The following is a 24,922-nucleotide window of genomic DNA, read 5'->3' on the forward strand; positions in this document are numbered from 1 at the left end:
AATCCCTAGTTGTACTCGAATTCCACTTGGACCGGTCAGACCGGTCGACCCTACCGGTCAGACGCTGTAGTCAGTCCGCCAGCAGCCAACCAGCTGAGCGCTAGGGCGCACCTGTCAGAACGGTCTGTATTGTCTAATGCCAATTTTAATCGTCCACAGTTTTGTTCTTAATTATACCTGTTTCATTGAATTTGTATCGATAATATTTATCATGGTACATATTTTGAAATTTATTTTCAATATTACTTTAATTATTTAAATAAATATATTTTAAGTTAACATCTAATTAGGTTTTTTAATTTACGTGCCTGTCGCATGTGCATCTAAACTAGTTAATAAGAAACAGCCAGAGTATGACAACACGTGATGCACGTTGTATTAAACTAGTTAATAAGAAACAGCCAGAGTATGACAACACGTAATGCACGTTGTCTTACTTTATGTCTCCTCGATCGCTCCGGCCGGCTATAAGCAAGACGGTCGATCGAGACAGCTCGCTGAGTCCCAAGCTCTCACAATTGCCCCCAGCTCCTCCGCAAAGCAGCTCATCGCCGTCGCCGGCGCGGCTTTCCTGCTTGCCACCGCCGTGGCTTTCCTGCTCGCCGCCGAGTCCGGCCGCCCGCAGCCGGTGCACCTGCGGCTGTACATGCACGACGTGATGCGCGGGCCGGGGACGACGGCCATCCACCTCATCCACGGCGTCGGGCCGCCGCACGACGTTGAGCGGGGCGCCTACTTCGGCGACACGGCGGCGATCGACGATGTGGTGACGGAGGAGCCCGACGCCGGCGCGCGGGCCGTCGGCCGGGCGCAGGGCACCTACATGCTGGCCTCCCAGCACGAGGAGGTGCTTGCCGTCGCCGTCACCGTCGCGCTCACCGCGAGGCCGTACAGCGGCAGCACCTTCTCCGTGGCCGGCCGCGTCGGGGTCTACGACGACAAGGCGGAGGCCGCGGTGTTCGGCGGCACGGGCCGGCTCCGGCGCACCGCCGGCTACCTGACGTGGAGGATGGTCGAGCTGGTGGTGTCCGAGGGGTACGTGATGGTGGAGCTCGACGTGCACATGTCCGTGCCGCCGGTGAGCGCCGCCGGTGGCATCTGGTGGTCATCTCTGTTGCGATTGATTAACTAATAATATATAGCACAATTAAATTAAATATGCTCGATCGTGGCAACTATCTTTAATTTTGCGATCCGTCGAATAACACAGCACAGATTGCAATCTTGGCTGAATTATATTGCTGATCAATCTTGGCTCCTCCAAGCTATTAATTGGCTTGATGCATGTGTTCTCCACATCATATACATCCCTTGACTTCGCCGGCCCAGGGAGTAGAGGTGGGTGATGACAGGTGGGACCCACGTGTAAGTGAGAGAGAAGCTAATCAGCAAGGATGATAATACAGGAAGAAGAAGAGCAGGGAGTAGAGGTGGGTGATGATTAGGTGGGACCCACATGTAAGTGAGAGAGAAGCTAATCAGCAAGGATGATAATACATGCAGTTCGCTCCTGACGAGTGTTGCCGGCAGCCGGTTGGTCGGAGCAGAGATATGCACATGGAAAGAGAGCATAGGGGGTCATCAAATTATCCATGCAATGCATCAATAATAACAGATGAGATGAGATGAACAGAGCACAATGCAGAAAATAAGCAATGGGCGATCTTTGCTAGAACTAGAAGGTGACCGCACACCTGGCACCGCTGACCTGACATTCATGTTTGGGCACCATGTTCTGCAGTCTAGAGAAATCCTCAGAACAGAGCACAACGAAACAGAGCATGGGAACCACTACTATCTAGTGATCTCATATTCTCGTCGCGCACCAAAACAGAGCAGAGCAGGCGTCTTAGTTGCACTTAGTTGCAATGAAATGCTACATCAGTTGCCCTGTATTAGAAAGAAACAGAGCGATCGACCATGCATTCCTGACCCCTCAAAAAAACCATGCATTCCGGCACCGATGCTCTGAAGTCTCACGCAAAATAACTACTTGACCTTTTTCGTCACATAAGCAACACTCGTGAAGAATAATAGGAACGAGCGGCAGGACAAACACAACGCAGAAAATAAGCAAAAGATTTTGGTTTGCAGGCTCCTTGGGCCGGCATATTGCACTGCCTTCCCCACGCCCCGCATTACTGATGCCAGAGAGCAACATCAGTACTGCAAAAAAGGGAGTAAAATTGAGCCGTCTAGGAAGGCCTCCAGGTTCCAAGTGTGCAGAAGCCAGACATCGTAATAGTTGTTAACTAACCAAATCTAACCCACAGACGTGGCATTTCCATGGGAAACTGAGTAGATAACATCACTACATACAGGTTCGAGTTATTTGGTACTGTCCACGGGTGAGCAATCTAATCTCTGCAAATGTGACGAAGCTCCACCAGCAACTTATCATTTGCATTAACTCAAATCTTTTATCCGGTTCGTTATTCATCATCTGAATCTGAGACAGAAGTCGAAAAAAATAAGATTAGAAGAAGATGAAGAGGGGAAATTTAGGACTGAGGAGGGGGGGACAACTAGAGCCCGTCTGGCAACAGGGCACGAAAAAAACCAACGCAATTAAGTTTAGAAGAAATGTAGAAGGGGAGTAGCAAGGAATAACAACAGGTGCTAACCCACCTTCATCTTCAATTAAGATTGTAAATTTGTAATAAAACAAAGCGGGAAAAAATGGCACTGGGAAAAAACTAACGCAAGGAATAAGGACAGGAGCTAGCGCACCTTCACAATCAATATACATCTATATGATGTCTGGGATGATTGGGATGCATTTTAGCTGCATGCGTCAGCGCAGCCTTGGCTTGCTCCGCCTCCTCCTTGCTAGCGCCTTCACATCGGAGCATAGCCTTGACGTCCTGCAGCGATGGCAGGTTCCCCAGGCCCAAGTCGAGACCACCATCGCTGCTGCCAATTCCTCTTGCCTCCCGCGCATAAAACAACCACCAGAGGCTAAGCGATGTGAGCCTTGGCATAGCTCCTTTTTGAAACACCACTGGCCATACAAATTTCAAGAAGTAACAGAATTCAAGGCACGGGAACGAACCAGGACTAACAATTAACCCCTGAAGGATTCCCAGGTTCTTATTGTCCACCATCAGCCGTAGAAAGCGGAGAGCTGGCAACCTCCCGAGGATGTCGAGATCCACCTGATGTAGCTCCCTCACGGCAATCTGTAGCCAGGTGAGAACCGGAACAAACGATGGATTCACCCAAGTCGGCAGTGTAGAAAACCAACAGATGTCTTCTGTATTCAACAAACGGAGATGTCGAGGAGCGACCCAGGCATCCAATCCACCGATGTTGCGTGGCCAACGATGGACTTTTATATGTAGTTCCTGGATCTTTTGTAACTTGTGTAGGCACCCCAACAGCTTGTCGTTCCACTCGTCCAATTTAATCCACAGCCGCCTCAGTTCAGTTAGCTGGCACAACTCCTCTATAATGTTTATGGTGGACCCATCAATACGTAACAGTGATAGCTGTTCAAGGCATGTTAGGTTTCCAATTCCATTTGGCACTCTTGTAGTCTCATCAATGTCTAGGCACATCAAATTTCTTAGCTCGACAACACTTGAAGGCAAGATGGAAATAGGATTGCTCCTCACATCCAATGTTTGTAGAAACTGCAGGTTTCCTATTTCTTCAGGGAGCTGAGAAATATGCATAGAATATAGTCTTAAGTACCTCAACTGGTATAAATTTCCAAGGTACTTAAGGCTATCAGTATGTGAAAAGTTGCAATGCTCCAAATCCAGTACACGTAAAAATCGGCAGCTGCCAGCAGCCGGCACTTGAGCAACTGCTGGTGGGAAGATAACAACTGTCCTTGCACGTTGCGACAAGTTTCTCGTAGCCTGAGCCATCACGTGACTTTTCTTGCCATTTTGAAGGGACAACCTCCGAATCGTACTCGATGGAGATGTGCTATCCATATCACTTAGTATGGTAACAAAGTTTTCTTCACATGAAAAGGAACGGATAAGATCGAGCACCATATCATGAATGCGACAACTATATATCATGCCAGTGAGTGAGTTATATATCGATTGGATCATACTTCTGTTTATGAGCTCGTTGAAGTAAAACTCTCCTATTTCAAATGGATTCTTCCCCTGTTTTTCACATTGGATAAAACCTTCAGCTATCCACATTCTTATCAAGCGTTCCTTGACAATTTCAGAATCTTCAGGAAACATGCTTAAATATAACAAGCAAGTCCTTAGATGGCATGGCAGCTCATAATAGCTGAAAGACAATATCTTTCACATATTCTCCACATCCATATTGTTTTCCATGCCAGTACCAACAGAGTTGTACACCTCGTACCACTCCAGTTTATTTCTTGCTTTGCAAGCTAGCAAGCTAGCCATTGTAATAATTGCTAAGGGCACACCAGCACATTTCTTTAGTATTCTGCCAGATACTTCTGCAAGTTCATCATCAGGACATTTTTCTATTTCTTTATTGCTGTCTTTGTTTTTGTTACCAAATATTCTTCTAAAAAATAGCTTCCGAGAGTTGTTTGAAGAAAGGGGTTTCAGCTTGTAAGCACCGCCAGCTTGTTCAGCAACATCAGCAATACGGGTAGTTGTAATAATTGTGTATCCAACATCATTATCAGGCAAAGCACATCTAATCCTTTTCCAAACTGAGATATCCCATATGTCATCAACAACAACGATATACCTAAACATATCACAAGTTATTAGAAAAAAAAACTTGCGATTTTAGGATGGAAAAATATTCTAATATTGTTCATATACAAGCTAGATGCAAATTAAGCTAACTGGCATGGAACACTACTGGAGATTTAATGATTAAACTAAATTAAAATAGCTAGGGAGTAGCTGGATTGGCAAGTCCGTGAACAAAATAAGTCCACTCAGAATCTTTGCCAAAACAAAATGTAGTCCAGTCAGGGAATTATTTGCACTTAATAATGATGTGATAAAGCTTAAGTGGTGGTGTTCTACCATTTAATGCGGCCGTGCAAGAACATTTCTTCTTTTTTTTTGCGAGAGTGCATGAACATTTCATTAACCACATGTAAACATTTCATTAACCACATGTAGACTTGTAGTTCATGTGTATAATTGATGAATGGAGTATTGTGAACAGAGGGTGTAAATTATCAGTGGCTAAAAAACTTCATATGTATAAATTGGCGAAAGGAGTGCTTTCGTACCTTTTGTCCTGAAGGAATTCTCTGAGTACTTTTATGAGTCGACTCTCATCCAATATTTCTTCATTAATGCTCTCGCCAAAATCATTGAGTAAGCCCTTGAATAATCTCTTCAAGTCAGGAGTTTGAGACACAGAAACAAAAGCACAACAATCGAATTGTGCTCTAATCTTTTCATAAACTGCATTAGCAAGAGTTGTCTTTCCCAGGCCTCCAAATCCAAAAATTGAAACGGTCTTTCCTTGCTTCATGGGAACGTTATTCCCTTGTGTCAAAAATTTATTGATGAACTCATCCCTTGCCTCTTCAATTCCAACAAGCTCTTTCATCTCCGTGTACTGAGTGAATAAACGAGGGTCAACAGTAACAGGTTTATCAACACCAAGGATGACCCCTAAATAAACTAGTGCAAGGATTGAGATTTTTGGGTGTTGGTGTGCCCCACAGCCTTGCCAATACCAATAAGCAGTGCCGTGCAGAGTTGTAAAGAATAAGAGTTAGCGAGCTGAGACTTACTGGTCGATGCTGGTCACGAATGGAGGCTCCTCGCCGGATCAGGCTGCCAGCAGATCGGCGACTCACTTGTTGATGCGTGATTAACTAGAAGTCGCTGCTGCCTTGGAAGAGGTGGAAGAGCCCGATGGGATGAGGGGGAAGGTAAATGCAGTGGTAGATGCGGGAGAAAGGAAATGAGAGGAGGAAGAGCCCCGCTGCTTGTCCAGGACGACTAGGAGGTCAAGATCAAGGTCTGTTGGATATGGCTTGCTTCAAACCTTTCCCGTCCAATTGTTCTATGGATTGCTTGCTCTTATCACTGCTCGCCGGCACTGCAGATGTGGACTGTAGAACCCCGTCGTGTTCGTGGCCCATGGCGACTGTAACCCGATGGCACGTTTCACCTAATGAGGGCATTAAATTCTGCCTCATCTGCTTGCCCAGGCACGAGGTCCAGGTCTTTGGGTACCATCGTTCTCTAGCTAATTGAGCGACAGCCTGATAGATGAATGCAATGCAATTTCTCTGCTAGTCCCTGTCGACTGTGATGTGATACTGATGGGCCCTTGACATATCGAACCGTCCCCAGTCCACTTGTTCTTATAATTTTTTTTGTTTGATCCGTTACTGCTATGTGTAATGATGACTATATAGAATGCTACTGGCAGGGGAAGCCGAAGTAGACATGTTTAGTTTTTTCGATAAAGAGTAGACATGCTTATGCACGCTTTGTTATTCGAGAAAACTAGCAAGGTGGCCCGCGCAAATAGCACGGGTATCTAGAATTTTCGTACTAATATTTATATTTTTTTTAAAAAAAAATTAAAATTAATTAATTCAATTTTGTTGTTGTTGTTTCCGGATCAAGTAAATTCTGAGACCATCAAAGTTATAATACCAACATAAATCAATACCAAGGTAATGTCACAAGTTAATAAAACCACTAAATCATCATAAAACTTAGCGCTATATGTTCTTTTACTTTTCAACTAACTTTGTAATTCCTAAATCCTCTTAACATTTAAAACATGTTTATATTTATTTGTTGTACTCTTCCGTATGCTCTATTTTGTATAGTCTAGATTTGTACGATTAATGGATCTATTTGTAGTTCATATATGTCTAATTTCAAGATCTAATGAGCTTAAATATTTTCTTATAGATCAATTTATTTATTCATATTGACCGAAGTGTTTATGAGTATTTGGTAAAAGGATATAGATATTGTAGGATCTTAAATTTTTATCATCACTAAACCACAATCGTTTTGTAAGCAATGCCTTACCCGATGCCCATCCGAATATCAAGCGAGCTTCCGAAGCTTCCCCTAATCTTATCGTCTCCCATCCCATTCTACTGTAGCTCATAGAGATCCCATCGCTCCCAGCCTGCCGATGAGAGGGAGGTGGGCCAGCCTCCTTTCTCTTAGTGTATACTATCTGTAGTTTGTTATGCTTGGATAGGCCCTTGCCCCCTCCCCCCCATCCCACCAGTTGTGGCTATTGCTGGTGCCGCTAGTGCCCTCATCGTTGTGGCTTGCTACGATGGCTGCAGGGTGAGCTCGATTAAAGGTTCCTTCCCTCCCTCTTCTTCATCTCGCTCTGCTTGACCTAATCTCATCCCTCTTCCTTTGTTTCCTCGCTCCCTAGTTCAGCTCTTCATCTTCCTCCTTCCTCTTTTTCCCCTACTCTCTCTTGCTTCCAGGTTTCTACTGATCTGGTTACTTTAGATTTTGTTTTGGTTAGAGTCACGGTAGATTTTCTGGCTTGTGCTGTGGATTTGCTTCTGTTCTTCAGAGTGAATCTAAGTGGTCTTTGCTTGCTAATTTTTTTTGGTAGCTCCAGTTTGTTTCTCATCTTACCCCGCTATCTTTTCTATTGAAGCAGCTTTGAGCTTTTTTCTTTCTGGGTTCCTGTGGACCTTTGTCGTTTGTTGCATTTCAAAACTTTCCTTGGATTTGATGATTCTACTTTCTACATGTTGGCATCTCTTTCCTCTACGCCCTTAGGTCACCGGTTTTGGTCTTCATCAACGAAGTATTCTTCCTCTTCAAACTCCTGGGTAGGCTTCTCCGTCCTATAGCTCCAAGCATCATTATGAGTTCCTTCGGACTCCGATGCCTCTGGTGGCTTTTGTCGGTGAGCTTCATGGAGGCGAAGACTATTTTTTGTAGCTCGCTCGTGAATTCCTCTAGGTTCTCACTTCTGCGGTGAGTGGACGTGTTCGCGTGTGTCTAGTCGTTTAGGCCTGGTTCATAATTAGCTCCACTTTGGAGGACCTTTCTGTAAGACTGCTACACCTACAATATATGTTGTAAGGTTGTTTTCAAAAGAAATTTGTATGGTGCACTTGGTCCAGCCGGACACATATGATGTCCACAGTTTATGCTTCCCCTGTCACCCAATTACGCTTTGCAATAATTAAGTGTTGTCTAATCTCTAATTTTCTTGATGGAGTTTTTCTTCAACATATATAGATCAATATCTCATCGCAAACATGCGACTTTGAAGAATAGATTGCCACACTTAATTAGCTCCTACATTGTGCGTACCGATCCTTAACTGCATAGCTTCATTGTGACTATCAACTGCGCCTTGCCAGAAGTTTGCTTGATAATAACTAATACATCATATTGCGACTCGATTTTGTGTCCTTCCCACTCTCATGTTGCCAAACTTGCTAATTCCTCCCTTCTCTAGCGCTAGCACCCTCATCCCTTCTCCTTCTTTTGCTAACCCTGCAAAAAATGCAAAAAGCAAGCCGTGTCGCTGCCTCTGACTCTATTTCATGCAATTATCCATCATCATGTAACTGCCTGTTAGTTTCTTGGGTTAAAGATGCCGATGGATTCAACCTCAACCTTATTAGCTTTCTCTATGTTGTGGTTAGCTCCTCTCCTAAGAAAGCAACCATTGTTTCTTTCAGACTCGGCCAACAATTGATTTGTTATATTCTGCACTCCCTGACATGCAACTTTTAATTGGTCACCACCGAGCTCAGGCTGTATGCGGCCAACATTCTTGTCCTCACCTCCTCACCTCACAGAAGATGTCGTCAATCATCGCCCATGCAAGCTAGAAGTTAATTGCATTTTTTACAGCGTGGCCGAGGCGTCTGTCTAATAGTCTCATCCATTGCGGATTGTAGAGCATAAAAGATTATTCCCGATGCTTAGGTCGCGTTGCAACTAGCAGCTGCATACAGCTTGTGGCATGTTTGATCAGTCGAACATGGTAGCTTCTTTTATATAGTGACAAAAAAATCTAAATCACTTGGATGGTCCGATAGATGGGCGATGGCCAAGGCTCGTCTTCACCTCTATTTATTGCCCTCTTGCTAGTCCAATGATCTTCCTCCCCTATTGAAACTTGTACCTATCCTGGCCGCTTGCAACTATCGTCGTTCTCTCGAGAACGCGCATGGGATACATATGAGAGTAGCTCGTGATGACTTTGGCGGCGCTTTAGCCACCACCATGCTGCTAAGTGCCAACTACTACCACCCCTCGTGCCCGGTCTCTAGCCTCAGGCATCCTGCAAGCCTAGGGGCACCTCTCTAGATCAAGGAATGCTTGCCGCCTAGGCAGCCACCATCAACTGAACCAAGCATCAATGTCCAGGCAATTGGAGAATTTTAAGTGTGATGAATAAAACTTTATTCATATTCTAAATCGATCGCAGATAAAAATAATTAATCTTCTATGGATGCAAATCAGCAGATGCAATGCTGGAGGAGAAATAAAATCCAACCAAAAGTTTTGTTTCCATAAACATACGTGTTATGATGTGACGTTTCCTTATTTTCTTATTCTAGACACAAATGGTGCACAAACTTTAGCCACAAACCGTACTCAAACTTTGTTGTAACTATAAACGGACATGCATGTACTTAAGATGTGATGTTTCCTTAATGGAGTCAGAGTCTAATTGATGTGATGTTTTCTTAATGGAGTTCGAGTCTAATAGGAAATACATAATTTTTATCCAATATTGATTTTTATATGATATAAATTCTTTAGAATAATATAGATCGTCAGATCTTCATAAAATCTAACGGTGTAGGTTCTTCTCTTTTTTAGATTAACGTGGGAATTTTAAGACCTTCTCGGCGAACGTGGTTGCTTCTTTTAATACTATTGTATTAAGATAACTAGCAAGGTGGCCCGCGCTAATAGCGCGGGTAGCTAGTTTTTTATAATTTTTCTTTACGGAATGATATTGAATTTTCATTTTTTTCTATATCCCTTTGGCATATTCTCATATACCTTTTAATGTCTAAATTTGGAGATTGATTTTAATATTGGATCGCCTTGAATATCGGTGCATTTTTTAGCATGTAAGTCCGATGGTTAATTGTAAGATGTGGTCACCTTGAATACATTTTTTTCTTTTACAAAGTTTTTTAATATGTAGTTATTAAATAAATATTTATATAAATGTGGTAGTGATGTTGCAGAAGGCTACAACTTTTAACTTGCTTGTTGGACTTTAATTTATGCCTTATAATATTTTGAATCTTTATTTAGCCTTTCTTTGCATAAATCTTTTATATATATGGTATATTAATGTATAAATGTTTCTTTAAGAAGTTCAGATGGATAAAGTTTTTTATTTGGGCCAGACCTGTTTTTTTTTCACTTTGATTTTTGTTTTATTTTTCTTGGCTCATCTCATGACATAAATTAGCCCACTTTAGAGTTGTGTCATATTAGCAATGGATATTTCCAGGTGTGTTTTGCAGGTGTCTCTAATATTTTTCTTGGACTTCTAATTTCTCCAGCTATTTCTGCTGATTTTTCCCTCTCACATTTTCTTTATCCATACATTTGAAATCGGTTAGCATTTTCCGCATCGGATGCCCTTCATGGAGAAATTCACTGTGTAGCTTGACTGCCCGAGTCCTCTCAGGGTTATCCTGTCGGCTGCAGGCTCATGTTTTTTGTTGGCGTGTGATTGGAGCAGCTGCTCCGGTCATGTCGTGCGGCGTTTGCCCACAAGGCTGCAGCAACAGCACGGCGGCTCCGGCTAGGACACGCCACGGCTCCGGCTGGGATGTGCAGCGAGCGACTTGAATTCTTGGCAAGTGGAGTATCGGCCGAGAAAGAAATCAAAACAACCTGGCGCAGGAACGCAAGCGATCAAGATGTGCAAAATGCCTCATAGGTTATGTTGTTGTTTGAAATATGCTAGTTGGTCATCTATTTATTTACTTGGCTGGAACTTTTTTCTTATCCGAGTCCTATAATTTTATTTATTGATCGGTACCTTTTTCAAGTACACATATGTATATGCTATAGAATATGAAATATTTTAATAATTGTGTTAAGCCAAGCCAGGTTATGTTGCTTTTCCTCTCCGAGTCATATACCTTTATTTTATTTATTGACCGGTCTCTTTCCAAGTACACATAGGTACATAATATGTTATGGCATATGAAATATTTTAATAATTGTAGTTATTTTTCATCACGTAAGTGTGTTAGTTATCCTTTTACTGGTTTATAAGTAAACTTAACCATCCTCTATCACATAAGCGTGGTAGTTATCCCCTATCAAACGATCGATCTAGGCCAAACCCGAGGAATCCGATTTGACAGGGTTGCTAAACCGGTCTGCGCAGCCTCACGATGATTCGGTCCGTTCGCGACCGGCACGATCTAGCGCATTCGATGTGTTGACCGGATTTCACATCAACCATAAGAAAAAATGGAGAGATTGAGGAGGAGGGAGGAGCTTAGGCCCCTCCATTGTTTTGCTGCATCCGCCATACTGGGACTGCCTACTGCTGTGCTGCGGCTGCATGAACTCTTGTTGCCCGCGCGTGCGGCCCGTCCGTGTGTGTCTCGGGCTCTCGGCAATCAATCCAATCCCGCTCACTGCCGCAGCTGGGCTTGTTCTTCAGGGCGGCAAGCGTGCAGATGCACACATGAATGCATGATGCACACATGCCGCGTGCATCCTCCCGTTCCCGTCTGCCTTATTAGCTCGCCGCTGCAACGCCGTCGTCCTCTCGCGTGGTTTTGTGGCACCAGTGTGAAACAGTGTGATGCACACATGCCTCCCACCAGATCAAGCGAGCCGTCCTGCGAAGCACTGAAGCAACCTCCCGGCCACCTGGAAACACATCCCCGCACGTAGAAGACAGCTCTCGCTGCATCTTTATTGAATTAACATGGATTTTTATGATTATTATGAACTGTTAGATCTTCATAAAATTCGACGGTGCAAATCCTTCTCTTTTTAGTTTAACGTGTGAATTTCTAGACCCCTAAATTTAATATGGACTCTTCTAATTAATTTAGACCGTTAGATTTTAATAGAATCCGATGGTGCAAATCCTTCTCTTTTTTAGATTAACGTGGGAATTTCTACACCTCTAAATTTAATATGGACTCTTTTAATTAATTTAGACCGTTAGATCTTCATAAAATCCGACGGTACAAATTCTTCTCTTTTTCAGATTAACGTGGGAATTTCTAGACCCTCTCGGCGAACGTGGTGGCTTCTTTTAACACTCCTTTATTAATATAACTAGCAAGGTGGCCCGCGCTAATAGCGCGGGTAGCTAGTTTTTTATTTAATTCTTTAAAAATATTTACATTGACAGAAGAGATGTATTTTGTAATTTATTTACCTCTCATTTGCTCTTGTTGAATATTATACTACTTGCAGCTTTCTATGCATAGGAGTTCATATCAATCATCACTTTTTATGTTGCTTTATTCTATATTATAGTTGCATATTTTAGTGCTTAAACCTGCAAAATCTAAATTTGAGGATTGAATTCAATTTTGGATCACCTTGAATACGGAGCAAATTTTACATAATTGTATTCATATAAAGTTTTTTATAATTATGAAATATATTTATATGTATTTGATAGTTATGTTTGCCAACAATCTGTAACTTAGATGTTGGAGTTCGATTTGTATCTTGCAATATTTTGATTAATATTTAGCGAAAATATATCTAGTGTAGTTGTTAGAGTACTTAAGTAGCATCTAGCAGATCTAGACCTAACTCATCATCGGAGCGAAATAAAAATGATCATAGATTAGACAAAAAAAGTTATGTTAAAAAATAAGTTGAGGCCTCCTGCTGGCTTTGGTAAATAAATGTTATGCAAAACTTATATATACGTGCTATGTTAATGCATATATGTTTTAAATTTTTTATTTAACCGAACCTATTATTATTTTTCCCACTCTGCACAATTTATTTATTTTTAGCCCATATGACTGCATATATTGGTCTACTTTAGAGTTTTGTCATCTCGGTGATAGATAGTTCCATATATATCTTTGTTGTTGTTTCTAACTCTTTTCTTTATTTTTCATTTTCTCTAGCAATTTTTATTGATTTCTCTGTCTTCTATTTTGTTGCTCGGTATATTTGAAATCGATTAGTGTGTATCGCATCTGATGCATCCAATGGAGAAGTTTTCTGTTTAGTATTGTGCCTCAGGGTTTTTTTTCTGAGCGAAGAGGAGCATCGACAACGTACATTTGTTTGAATCATTTGATTTTGTACTGTAGGCAATCGACTTTGAGATAGATTAGCAGGGCTTCAGCCCTGTATCTGTGGCTAAAATAATTTCAGTTGTGGCTTCTTTGATGGAGCAGTTTTTTTTATGGATATAGAGCTGTTTTGAAAACCGTTTGGTAGAACCGCTTCTTCTATTTTTTCATGAATATATGAAAGATGTCAAATGTCCAACGGGACATGACTATAATTTAATATTTTTCTCATTCTAATGATATTATTTATAGACTAAACCAATAAATTCACTTTTGTCCTTTTCTTTTGCCCTCATTTTCTCATTTTTCCTGCCTTCTTTTTCTATTCTCCTTTTTCTACTTTCCTTACCCGTTCAATCTTGGTGCTTCTTTATCTTTTTCTCTTCTCTTTCTCTATACTTCTTTAGAGGTATCGATCACATTTGTGTTCCATGCCTAGTGTGTACTTATAGAAGATTAGATGGAGATAATAATGTTAATAATTATCTATGCTATTTGATTCCTCACATGACTAACTCCTTGATTTTTCCCATGCATCTATTTAGATTGAGCTAATAATAGTCACATTTATTTGTAGGTTTCGGTGCTTTACCCTTTATCCCAATGATTATTACTTGTATGGAACTATTATATGCCCATAGAATCATAATTCTTTGTGGACCACCATCAGATTAGTTTGTATAACTAAAGTTGTTCAAGAATATGCAATATTTATGATGATAATTCTTGTTTGGAGAAAGTATTGGTTCTTTAGCGGATATTTCTCTCACATTAATTCGTCTGCATATTCATTGGCCCACACTTACAATCATAAGGTGCCAATGGTCTTGCAATAGATTGCAATATGTGAAACTCTGCGCATCATCATTATTTTTTCGTCCCTATCTTGACGTTTGGTTGCTCCAGAAGAAATGGATTGATTGAGTTCGGCAATGATTTTGAGTAGAATCCAGTGTGCTTCATGCAGCTGCATGTACTGCATGTCGTAGTGCAGGGCGTTCCAAAGATTTTTCAAAGCAATTATCCCTTTCAATAGTACCAATACAATACAACTATGGTCGTGTTGTCACGCTTATGCTGCTGCCATTTTTTTTTTTGCATCTTTAAGGAAGGTTAATGCGAGACATAGATAGTAACATGAGTTTTTATGTCATGCGGACCCTGTATTTAACTTTAATTGGATACAGACACTTTTTGGTAGTTTAAAATATTGCATCTCATTAAATTGGACATGGACTCTTTTGTCCAATTTAGATCGTTAGATCTTCATTAAATCGAATGGTGTAAATCCTATACACAAATACTATTTAGATCTTCATTAATTTGGAGTATTTATTAACTTTATTTGCCGTGAAACTCAAACTTGGATTTTTATTATTGCATTTGATACTATTTATTTAGCTATTTTTCTTCTTAATATGATTCATAATCACTACACATATCAACAATAATTTTTTATTCTAGTTCTTGCATTTATCTATTTATTAATCATATTTGATGCCAATTTTTTATACTTTTAATTTTAAATTTAGCTATTTGGCTAATAATAATTTTTTTGTCGTGTGCCAATGCTAATTTTTTTAATTTTTTAATTTTGAATTTGCTTATTTAGTAATTGTATTCAACATGGACTCTTTGGTTAAGTCCTAATTTCCTTATTTTTTAATTCCAAATTAAGCTATATTTACTAATCGTATTTGGTATGGACTCTTTGTCATGTATTTTTTTTAATTTTTTAAATTCGAAATTGGCTATTTATTAATCGTATTTGACATCTCATCGCGTTTCTTTACTCCATCATCATCACGAAATCGTCCGTCCATCCATCTTCGACATCCCTTCACGTCGGGGCAGTGCCACGACACCGGGGGCACATCGCGTCGGAGGCTCCCTCTGCCAGCCTGTTGCCAGCGACCACCGTGCTGCTAGCTACCAGTAGTTGCTAGGAATTCAAGTCAACATTATCTCTTTGCAAAGAGGTATTAACAGTTTAGATTAATTCTAAAACATATGTTTTCCCATCAAGCTCACGTATTACACATGCCCCCCTCTTCTTCAATCGTCCAGAACGCATAATCCGTTTGCAAAACTTTTAACAGGTACTAACAATATGACATACTAAAAAATTAGTCAACTGACAACAGTTGGACAGTCATAGAATAACGTAGGAATTTCTAGACCCTCTCGACGAACGTGGTGGTTTGTTTTAACACTCCCTTAATAATATAATAGAATTTATACTTTTAATTTTAAATTTAGCTGTTCAGCTAATATTAATTTTTATCTAGTGGTAATGCTATTTTTTTTAATTTGATAATTCAGAATTTTCCTATTTAGTAATTGTATTCAACATGGACTCTTTGATTAAGCCCTAATTTCCTTATATTTTTAAATTCCGAATTAAACCATCATCATCACGAAATCGTCCGTCCGTCCATCTTCGACATCCCTTCACGTCGGGGCAGTGCCACGACACCGGGGGCACATCGCGTTGGAGGCTCCCTCTGCCAGCCTGTTGCCAGCGACCACCGTGCTGCTAGCTACCAGTAGTTGCTAGGAATTCAAGTCAACATTATCTCTTTGCAAAGAGGTATTAACAGTTCAGATTAATTCTAAAACATATATTTTCCCATCAAGCTCACGTATTACACATGCCCCCCTCTTCTTCAATCGTCCAGAACGCATAATCCGTTTGCAAAACTTTTAACAGGTACTAACAATATGACATACTAAAAAATTAGTCAACTGACAACAGTTGGACAGTCATAGAATAACGTAGGAATTTTTAGACCCTCTCGACGAACGTGGTGGTTTGTTTTAACACTCCCTTAATAATATAATAGAATTTATACTTTTAATTTTAAATTTAGCTATTCAGCTAATATTAATTTTTATCTAGTGGTAATGCTATTTTTTTTAATTTGATAATTCAGAATTTTCCTATTTAGTAATTGTATTCAGCATGGACTCTTTGATTAAGCCCTAATTTCTTTATTTTTTTAAATTCCGAATTAAACCATCATCATCACGAAATCGTCCGTCCATCCATCTTCGACATCCCTTCACGTCGGGGCAGTGCCACGACACCGGGGGCACATCACGTCGGAGGCTCCCTCTGCCAGCCTGTTGCCAGCGACCACCGTGCTGCTAGCTACCAGTAGTTGCTAGGAATTCAAGTCAACATTATCTCTTTGCAAAGAGGTATTAACAGTTCAGATTAATTCTAAAACATATGTTTTCCCATCAAGCTCACGTATTACACATGCCCCCCTCTTCTTCAATCGTCCAGAACGCATAATCCGTTTGCAAAACTTTTAACAGATACTAACAATATGACATACTAAAAAATTAGTCAACTAACAACAGTTGGACAGTCATAGAATAACGTAGGAATTTCTAAACCCTCTCGACGAACGTGGTGGTTTGTTTTAACACTCCCTTAATAATATAATAGAATTTATACTTTTAATTTTAAATTTATCTATTCAGCTAATATTAATTTTTATCTAATGGTAATGCTATTTTTTTAATTTGATAATTCAGAATTTTCCTATTTAGTAATTGTATTCAACATGGACTCTTTGATTAAGCCCTAATTTCCTTATTTTTTTAAATTCCGAATTAAACTATTTACTAATAGTATTCAGCATGGACTCTTTGCCATGTCTTAATTTTCCTTAATTTTTTAAATCTGAAATTAGCTATTTATTAATCGTATTTGATATGAACTCTTGAGTTAGTTTGAACTATTAGATCTTCATAAAATCCAACGGTGCAAATTCTTCTTTTTTTTATCTAGTGGTAATGCTATTTTTTTAATATGATAATTCAGAATTTTCCTATTTAGTAATTGTATTCAACATGGACTCTTTGATTAAGCCCTAATTTCCTTATTTTTTTAAATTCCGAATTAAACTATTTACTAATAGTATTCAGCATGGACTCTTTGCCATGTCTTAATTTTCCTTAATTTTTTAAATCCGAAATTAGCTTTTTATTAATCGTATTTGATATGAACTCTTGTGTTAGTTTGAACCGTTAGATCTTCATAAAATCCAACGGTGCAAATTCTTCTCTTTTTTAGATTAATGTTTGAATTTCTAGACCCTCTCGGCGAACGTGGTGGCTTCTTTTAACACTCCTTTAATAATATAATAGATAGATAGATGATGATATCTCTACTGGTCTTATAACCGTGTCAATGGAACATGTCTCCAAATCAAAATTTTGAATCTACCAGTGTTGTAAAACATGGTTAGTAAGCCTCCACATATCGTTACATATATCAAAAGGTGGTGATTTAGGATTTAGGCTGTAAGGAGAACTTGCGACGTACGTGGCTTTAGTTTGATCGATCCTGGACGCGGCCCTCGGCGTTCTTCAGCATGCGGTCGTGATCGGAGGAGACCATGGAGGCGGCGGCAGGGAGAATGCAGGCACCTGGCGGCAGGGAGAATGCAGGCACCTCGCGTCTGACGAGCGTTGCCGTCAGGCGTAGGTGAAGCTACTCTTGTTTGTGGAGCAGAGTTATGCGCATAACAGAGCACACTGAATCAGAGCAATGAAATGCTACATCAGTTGGCCTATATTCATTAGAAAGAAAGAGAACGGCGACCATGCACACTGGCAACTATGCTCTGACGTCTCACCGGCACACATGACGATCAAGGCAAACAAGCTAGGCTAACAAACAACAGGCTAACGCAACGTAAAAACTATGCAAAAAATATGAAAAATTTCCTCATGCCAGGAGTTTGAGACACCGAAACAAACGCCCAGCAATCAAAATTTTCCTTGAGCTTTTCATACACTGCATTAGCAAGGGTCGTCTTTCCGAGCCCCCAAATCCAACAATGGAAACCCCCTTGCCATGCTGGTTGGCCACCTGATCATCCCTTTCCATCAGAATGCTGATCACCTCATCTCTAGCCTCATCAATCCCAACAAGCTCTGTCTCCTTCCTGTAATGCGCCAACAAACGAGGATCGACAGCAGCAGCAGGCCTAGCCATATCGACCCTGTACCTCTTGCGCCGCTCGCCGGCCTCAACCACACGCCTCTTGATGTCTCGGATGTCGGCGGCGACCTGACGGCGGATCCGGAGCCTCGTCAGCAGATCCAGGCTCCGACTGATGAACGCCCACATGCCGTCCGGCGGCCCTGCCGGCGCGCCGCCCGTGCAACGCACCACGAAGGTATCGATGCTGTCCTCGATGTCGTAGCAGAGCTCCCGCACCTCGCTGGCCCAGATCTTGTCCTGCTCGCAGAGCTGGTTCGGAGGAGCAGTGGCAATCTCCTTGAGCGCCCCCTGCATGCTCTCGAGCTCAGGGTGGAGGAACATGATCTCCCCCTTGACCCCTCTCTGCAGCTTGTACTCGCCGACGAGCAGATCCCCGACCTTGAGGATGAGCCTCAACAGCAACCCCATCACGACCTCCATGAATCCGTCCCTGCGAGAGGGCGAGCAATGGCGTGTGGAGTTGAGTGCTGCTGCTGCTGCTGCTCTCTCTCTCTCTCAAAAATCATGGCTTTATTACGAACTCGAGCTTGATTGGCACAAAGAACGGGAGCAAGAGCGAATTAGGAGTTTACCAGTCGCCGCCGGTGCGTATCGCGCAGCTGCTCTTCGGCGGACCGGCCGCCCCGCCGCTCGCTTGAATCGAAGCCGGAGCTCGCTGGCTGGCGCCGTTGACTTGAATCGATCCCTTGAAGGCTTGAACTGTGTCTGGAACTGATGACGACAAAGAAACCGGAATCGTGGATTTTTTTTAAATCTGAAAACGTTTTAACAAATATTGTAGAATAATCATCTATCAACTAAATTTCCAAACCCCTATAAGCAAGATCCATGGTGCAACGACATTTAAATTTGAAGCATTAGTTTTTTTAGAAAAAGTTAACATGTTAAAAGTAGAAAAAGTTAGAATAAGACTGGGACCGAATACTAATTTAATTTAATTTTTCATAGATCAACGGTCAGGAAAAATTCAAGGGAAAAGTACCTGAAATACCCTCTGGTACTTTACGATCATTATAACATAGCTCTAAAAATAAATAATAAATTTTTGCTATAAGGATATAACATGTACTGCTCCTAATACTATTATAAAATTTATGATTTTTTCACACTATTGAAGCACTAAATTCAACATGTTTATTTATACAGAGAACAGTCCCTAAACAATTTCTAAGCATTAGTCAAGATACTAAATTGGACAGGCCCTTAAAAGAGACTTCATTTTAATTTTTCGGGAGGCACCTGATTCCTCTTCACATACCCTTTCTCATCCAATATACTATTTCTTAGGGGTAGGAGCAAATTTCCGTTCAAGGCACAATTTTGGTTAAAAGAAAACTAATTCATGAAGAAAAAGTCGATTAAGGTGCCAGATTATATCTTGAAATTTTGTGAATCGAATATTTGGAGCTCGGAAGGATGGTTCGGCTCTCTCTAGATGAGAGCCCAAGCGACCGTCCATCATCGACGAGCGGGGCCTGGGAGGAGTCATCGGCGCCAAAGGGACGGCTCCATGGCACGCCTCTATCCCCGAAACAGAGCATGCGACCAGGCACACTGGCATCTATGCTCTGACATCTCACCGGCACACATGACGATCAAGGCCACGAGATGCAAATATAACCCAAAAAATACTTCTTGTTCCTCTTCGTCAAACATAGGTAGACTCCAGAAGATTTGTACAAACAAACGGCAGGCCAAATACAGCATAATAAAAGCTAGAGAGCCTCGAGCATCATGGAAGTGGATCACTGCACTCAACAGGAACACAACCTCCAATAGGATACCCTTGCATGACATCTAGGCCTGACTCTCACCGGAATACCATTGCGTTTTGGGTCCTGTTTGGATGTCCAGATCCAAAATTTTGGATCAAAGAATCTTACCTTTTAGAGTATTAAATAAAGTATAATCACAAAACTAATTGTAGAATCTTAGAGCTACTTTGCAAGACGATTCTAACAAGGTATATTAATCCATGATTAGTGGATAGTTACTGTAGCATCACTATAGTGAATTTGGCTTAGTTAGGTTCATTAGATTCGTCTCGTCAAATTAAACTCATCTGTGAAAAGATTTTGCAAATAGACTTTATTTAATATACTATGCAGGCAAGATTCCTTGTTCCAAAAAATTGCAGGCTCCTCCTGTGGACAACACATTGCGCTGCCTTTTCCGTGCACTGCATGATTGATGTCGGCGACATTACGGTACTGAAGAAAATGGGCTAAGGCCTTGTTTAGATGCCTTCAAAATTTTAAAATTTTATAAGATTTCCCATCACATCGAATTTTTATATGAAGTATTAAATGTAGCTAAATAAAATAACTAATTACACAGTTTGTCTATAATTTGCGAGATGAATCTTTTGAGCCTAGTTAACCCATGGCGGGACAATAATTACCAAATACAAACGAAATGCTACAGTATTTTGCATTCAAAACTTTACGCATCTAAACAAGGCCTAAATTAAATTTAGCCAGCCAGCCAGGAAGATCTCTAGGTTCCAAGCGTGCACAAAGCAATTTAATCTCTGCAGATGTGGCGGAGCAGAGGAACTTGTCATGTGCCAGCAATTTATCATTGGCGCGGATAAGTTATTCGTCATCTCAACCTAAACAGAAACAGAAATGAAATTAAGGTTAGAAGAAAATAAAGCGGAAAAGATATGTTAGAATAACGGGAGAAAGAACAGCTAGGGCCATGGTGGCACAGGCGCGGGAAAAACCAACACAATTAAGTCTAGAAGAAATGGGATGCATTTCAGCAGCACGCGTCAGCATAGCCTTGGCTTGCTCCGCCTCCTCCTTGCTAGCGCCTTCACATTGTAAACCAACAATCACCCTCTGCAGCGATGGTAGGTTCCCCAGGCCCAAGTCGAGACCACCATTATTGCTGGCAGTGCCTCTTCCCTCCCGCACATAAAACAACGGTCCGAGGTTAAGCACTCTGAGCTTTGGCATAGCTCCTTTTTGAAACACCACTGGCCATACAAATTGCCGGAAGTAACATTTTACAAGGCACAGGAACGAACCAGCACCAACGACGAATCCCTCAAGGATTCCCAGGTTCTTATTGTCCACCTTCATAGCTTTAGAGTGTGGAGAGCTGGCAACCTAGCTCCCGAGGATTTCGAGATCCACCTGATGTAGCTCCCTCACGATGATGCATAAAAAGGTGAGATTCGGAATTAGCGATGGATTCACCCAAGCCGGCAGTGTAGAAAACCAGATGCCTGTTATATCCAACAAACGGAGATGTCGAGGAGCGACCCAGGCATCCAATACACAGATGTTGCGTACAACATAACCAATGCAGATATCTAGTTCCTGGATCTTTTGTAGCTTGCGTAGGCACTCCAACAGCTTATCATTCCACTCCTCCAATGAAATACGCAGCAGCCTCAGTTCAGTTAGCCGGCCCAACTCCTCTATAATGTTTATGGTGGAGTCATCAATGTGTAACGTTGACAGCTGCTCAAGGCATGTTAGGTTTCTGATTCCATTTGGCACTGTTGTATCATAGTCAATGTCTAGGCACATCAAATTTCTTAGCTGGACAACACTTGAAGGCAAGCTGGAGATATCATTGAACGTTACGTCCAATGTTTGTAGAAATTGCAGGTTTCCCATTTCTTCCGGGAGCTGAGAAATTTGCGTACCATGTAGTTTCAAGTACCTTAACTGATATAAATTTCCAAGGAACTTAATGCTATTAGTTTGTGAAAGGTTGCAATCCCATAAATCCAGTACACGTAAAACTCGGCAGCTACCAAGAGCCAGCACTTGAGCAACGGCAGATGGGAAGATAACAACTGACCTTGCATGTTGCAACAAGCTCCTAGTATCTTGAGCAATTACATGACTTTTATTGCCATTTTGAAGGGACAACCTCCGAATCGTATTTGATGGAGATGTACTATCCATATCACTTAGTACAGTAACAAAGTTTTCTTCACCTGACAGGGAACGGATAAGATCGAGCACCATGTCATGTATGCGACAACTATCTAGCATGCCAGTAGATGAGTCGTGTATTAGCTGGATCATACTTCTATTTATGAGCTCATGCAAGTAACTCTCTCCGAGTTCAATTAGACTTTTCCCCTGTTTTTCGCATTGAATAAAACCTTCAGCTATCCACATTCTTATCAATTGGTCCTTGTCAATCACAAAATCTTCAGGAAATATGCTTAAATATAACAAGCAAGTCCTTATATGGCATGGCAGCTCATAATAGCTAAAAGACAAAATCTTTCTCATATTCTCCACATTCATATTGTTTTCCATACCAGTACCAACAGAGTTATACACCTCATACCACTCCAGTTTATTTCTTGCTTTGCAAGCTAGCAAACTAGCCATCGTAATAATTGCTAAGGGCACACCAGCACATTTCTTTAGTATTCTATCAGATACTTCGGCCAGCTCCTCATCTGGACATTTTTCTGTTTCTTCATCATTGCCTTTGTTTTCATTACCAAATATTCTTCTAAAAAATAGTTTCTGAGAGTTGTTTGGAGAAAGGGGTTTCAGCTTGTAAGCACCACCAGCTTGTTCAGCAACATCAGAAATACGGGTAGTTGTAATAATAGTATATCCAACATCATTATTAGGCAAAGCCCATCTAATCATATTCCAAACTGAGATATCCCATATGTCGTCAACACAACAAAATACCTACATATATCACAAGTTATTAGAAAAAAAGCTCTTGGTTTTAGGATGAAATTTTTTTCTAATATTGTTCATATACTTGCTTTATGCAAATCAAGCTAACTGGACCACTACTAATGATTTAATGGTTAAATTAAAACAGCTAGAGAGCAGCTGGATTAGCAAGTCTGTGGACAAAATAAGTCCACTCAGAATGAGTGCCAAAACAACTCAAGTCTCTGTTTCCAATACCAACTGTTCTTCTATAAAGTAATATTAGGGAGTTATTCAAAGAAAGGTGTTTCGTATTGTAAGCACTACCAGCTTGTTAAACGACATCAGGAATATGGATAGTTGTAAGAATAGTGTATTCAACATCATTATCAGGCAAAGCACATCTAATCATTTTATAGATTGACATATCCCATATGTCATCATCAACAACAAAGTGCCTACACATACCACACGTTATTTGGAAGGAAAAAAGTTCTAATATTGTTCATATTCCAGCTGTATGCAAATTAAGCTAAATGGAACACTACTAAAGATCGAAATGATTAAACTAAAATATCTACAGAGTAGCTGATTTAGCAAGTTCGTGGATAAATAAAATAAGTCCACTCGGAATGCTTGCCAAAACAAAAAGAAGTCCATCTAGGAAACTATTTGCACGTAATAATGATGTGATAAATGTCAAGTGGTTTTGTTTTGCCATTTAATAGGAGCCATTCATGAACATTTAATTAACCATAGGCAGCCTTATACTTCCTATGTATAATTGACGAATGGAGAATTATTGTGAACGGAGTGTGTAAATTATCATTAGCTAAAAAAACTTTATATGCACAAATTGATGAAAGGAGTGCTTTATTTCGTACCTTTTGTCTTCAAGGAATTCTCTAAGTGCTTCTATGAGCCACCTCTCATCCAATGTTTCTTCATCGATTCTCTTGCCAAGTCCATATAGCAACTCCTTGTATAGTTTCTTGAGGTCAGGTGTCTGAGATACAGAAACAAAAGCTGAGCAATCAAATTGTGCTCTAATCTTTTTGTACACCACATCGGCAAGAGTAGTCTTTCCCAAGCCTTCAAACCCGACAATGGAAACTATCTTGCCCTGCTGCTTGGACACTTCATTGTCTTCCATTAGTATCTGGATTACCTCTTCTCTCGCCTCATCAATGCCAACAAGCTGTGTCATCTCATACTGAGCAAATAGTAACCGAGGATCGATGGTCACAGGCTTCGCAAAATCAGTGTTGACCTTATACCGATCACGCCGCATGGCTACCTCTTCGACATGGCTCTTGATTTCTCTGATTTCCTTTGCTATCTTACGGCGGATCATGGGCTGCCTGAACCATTTGAGTGTCCGGTCAATAGCTTCCTTGAAACCATGCTGTTCGACCGGCTTCCTCCCCGCCTTGCATCGCACCATGTATGTGTCGATAGTGTCCTCTATGTCGTAGGACATCTCCCTCACTTTCCTTGCCCAGATCTTGTCCTGGTCATCAAGCTTGTCTGCTGGCATCTTGGAGATCTTCTCGAGGGCGCCTTGCATGCTCTCAAGCTCAGCCTGGAGGAAGATGATCCCCCCCTTTACCTCCTTTTGCAGACCGTACTCGCCGGCGACTAGATCAGTGAGCTTCGGGATGAGGCTGGGCAGTGCCCCCATGACAACCTCCATGGCCGGAGGATCTGGCTCTGGGCGCAAGGAGCAAGTTGGTGTGTGCATGTGTGAGCTGCGGACAGTAATGGCGTGCGGAGTTGAACGGCGGTGCTCAAGTTAGTTTTTGAGGAGAACCAGGCCTCGTGGCTCCTGCTGAGAGGAAAAGAAAAATTCTGGCCAATGGGTGTAAGCACGTTGTTGCGCACCTGGCGGATCTAGGTCTGAACTGGGGAGGGGGGCAAACAACGGCAAGCTAAGCACAACATAATAAAAGCTACGCAAACAATTGCGCTTTCGAGAGCTGTGACCAGTTGTGGCGTTGTGGAGTTGAATGGTCATGTTTATAGATGGCCAAATAGGCGGCATGATCCGACACGGTA

General features: G+C 41.3%; 3 protein-coding genes and 1 pseudogene across 3 annotated transcripts; 1 reads left to right on the forward strand and 3 right to left on the reverse strand.

Annotated features, from left to right (window-relative positions):
- Positions 1–421: 421 nt before the first annotated feature.
- LOC120645870 (dirigent protein 3-like) lies at positions 422–1,209 on the forward strand. Its single transcript, XM_039922593.1, has one exon. It carries the CDS (start codon positions 422–424, stop codon positions 1,130–1,132), a length of 711 nt encoding a protein of 236 aa, XP_039778527.1. The 3' UTR covers positions 1,133–1,209.
- A 624-nt stretch (positions 1,210–1,833) lies between these two features.
- LOC120644982 (disease resistance protein RGA5-like) lies at positions 1,834–5,994 on the reverse strand. Its single transcript, XM_039921721.1, has 4 exons — positions 5,708–5,994; positions 5,195–5,529; positions 2,731–4,695; positions 1,834–2,449 (listed from the first exon to the last, which is right to left on the reverse strand). Exons 2-3 carry the CDS (start codon positions 5,518–5,520, stop codon positions 4,272–4,274), a joined length of 750 nt encoding a protein of 249 aa, XP_039777655.1. The 5' UTR covers positions 5,521–5,529; positions 5,708–5,994; the 3' UTR covers positions 1,834–2,449; positions 2,731–4,271.
- Positions 5,995–17,757: 11,763 nt separating this feature from the next.
- LOC120644983 (disease resistance protein Pik-2-like) lies at positions 17,758–18,937 on the reverse strand. The gene is made up of 2 exons (XM_039921722.1): positions 18,794–18,937; positions 17,758–18,651 (listed from the first exon to the last, which is right to left on the reverse strand). Exon 2 carries the CDS (start codon positions 18,639–18,641, stop codon positions 17,943–17,945), a length of 699 nt encoding a protein of 232 aa, XP_039777656.1. The 5' UTR covers positions 18,642–18,651; positions 18,794–18,937; the 3' UTR covers positions 17,758–17,942.
- Positions 18,938–20,580: 1,643 nt separating this feature from the next.
- On the reverse strand, positions 20,581–24,560 carry LOC120644984 (annotated as a pseudogene).
- Positions 24,561–24,922: the final 362 nt, after the last annotated feature.

This window comes from Panicum virgatum, chromosome 8K, assembly GCF_016808335.1.
Source record: "Panicum virgatum strain AP13 chromosome 8K, P.virgatum_v5, whole genome shotgun sequence".
Lineage (NCBI taxonomy): Eukaryota > Viridiplantae > Streptophyta > Magnoliopsida > Poales > Poaceae > Panicum > Panicum virgatum.

What these genes read in the sequence shown, in the direction of transcription:
- LOC120644982 (XM_039921721.1), bottom strand. Translation starts at nt 5,520, where the DNA reads ATGAAAGAGCTTGTTGGAATTGAAGAGGCAAGGGATGAGTTCATCAAT. An exon ending in GAATTCCTTCAGGACAAAAG is followed by an intron (nt 4,696 to 5,194) that starts GTACGAAAGCAC and finishes TGATATGTTTAG; the next exon opens with GTATATCGTTGTTGTTGATG.
- LOC120644983 (XM_039921722.1), bottom strand. Translation starts at nt 18,641, where the DNA reads ATGGAGGTCGTGATGGGGTTGCTGTTGAGGCTCATCCTCAAGGTCGGG.
- LOC120645870 (XM_039922593.1), top strand. Translation starts at nt 422, where the DNA reads ATGCACGTTGTCTTACTTTATGTCTCCTCGATCGCTCCGGCCGGCTAT.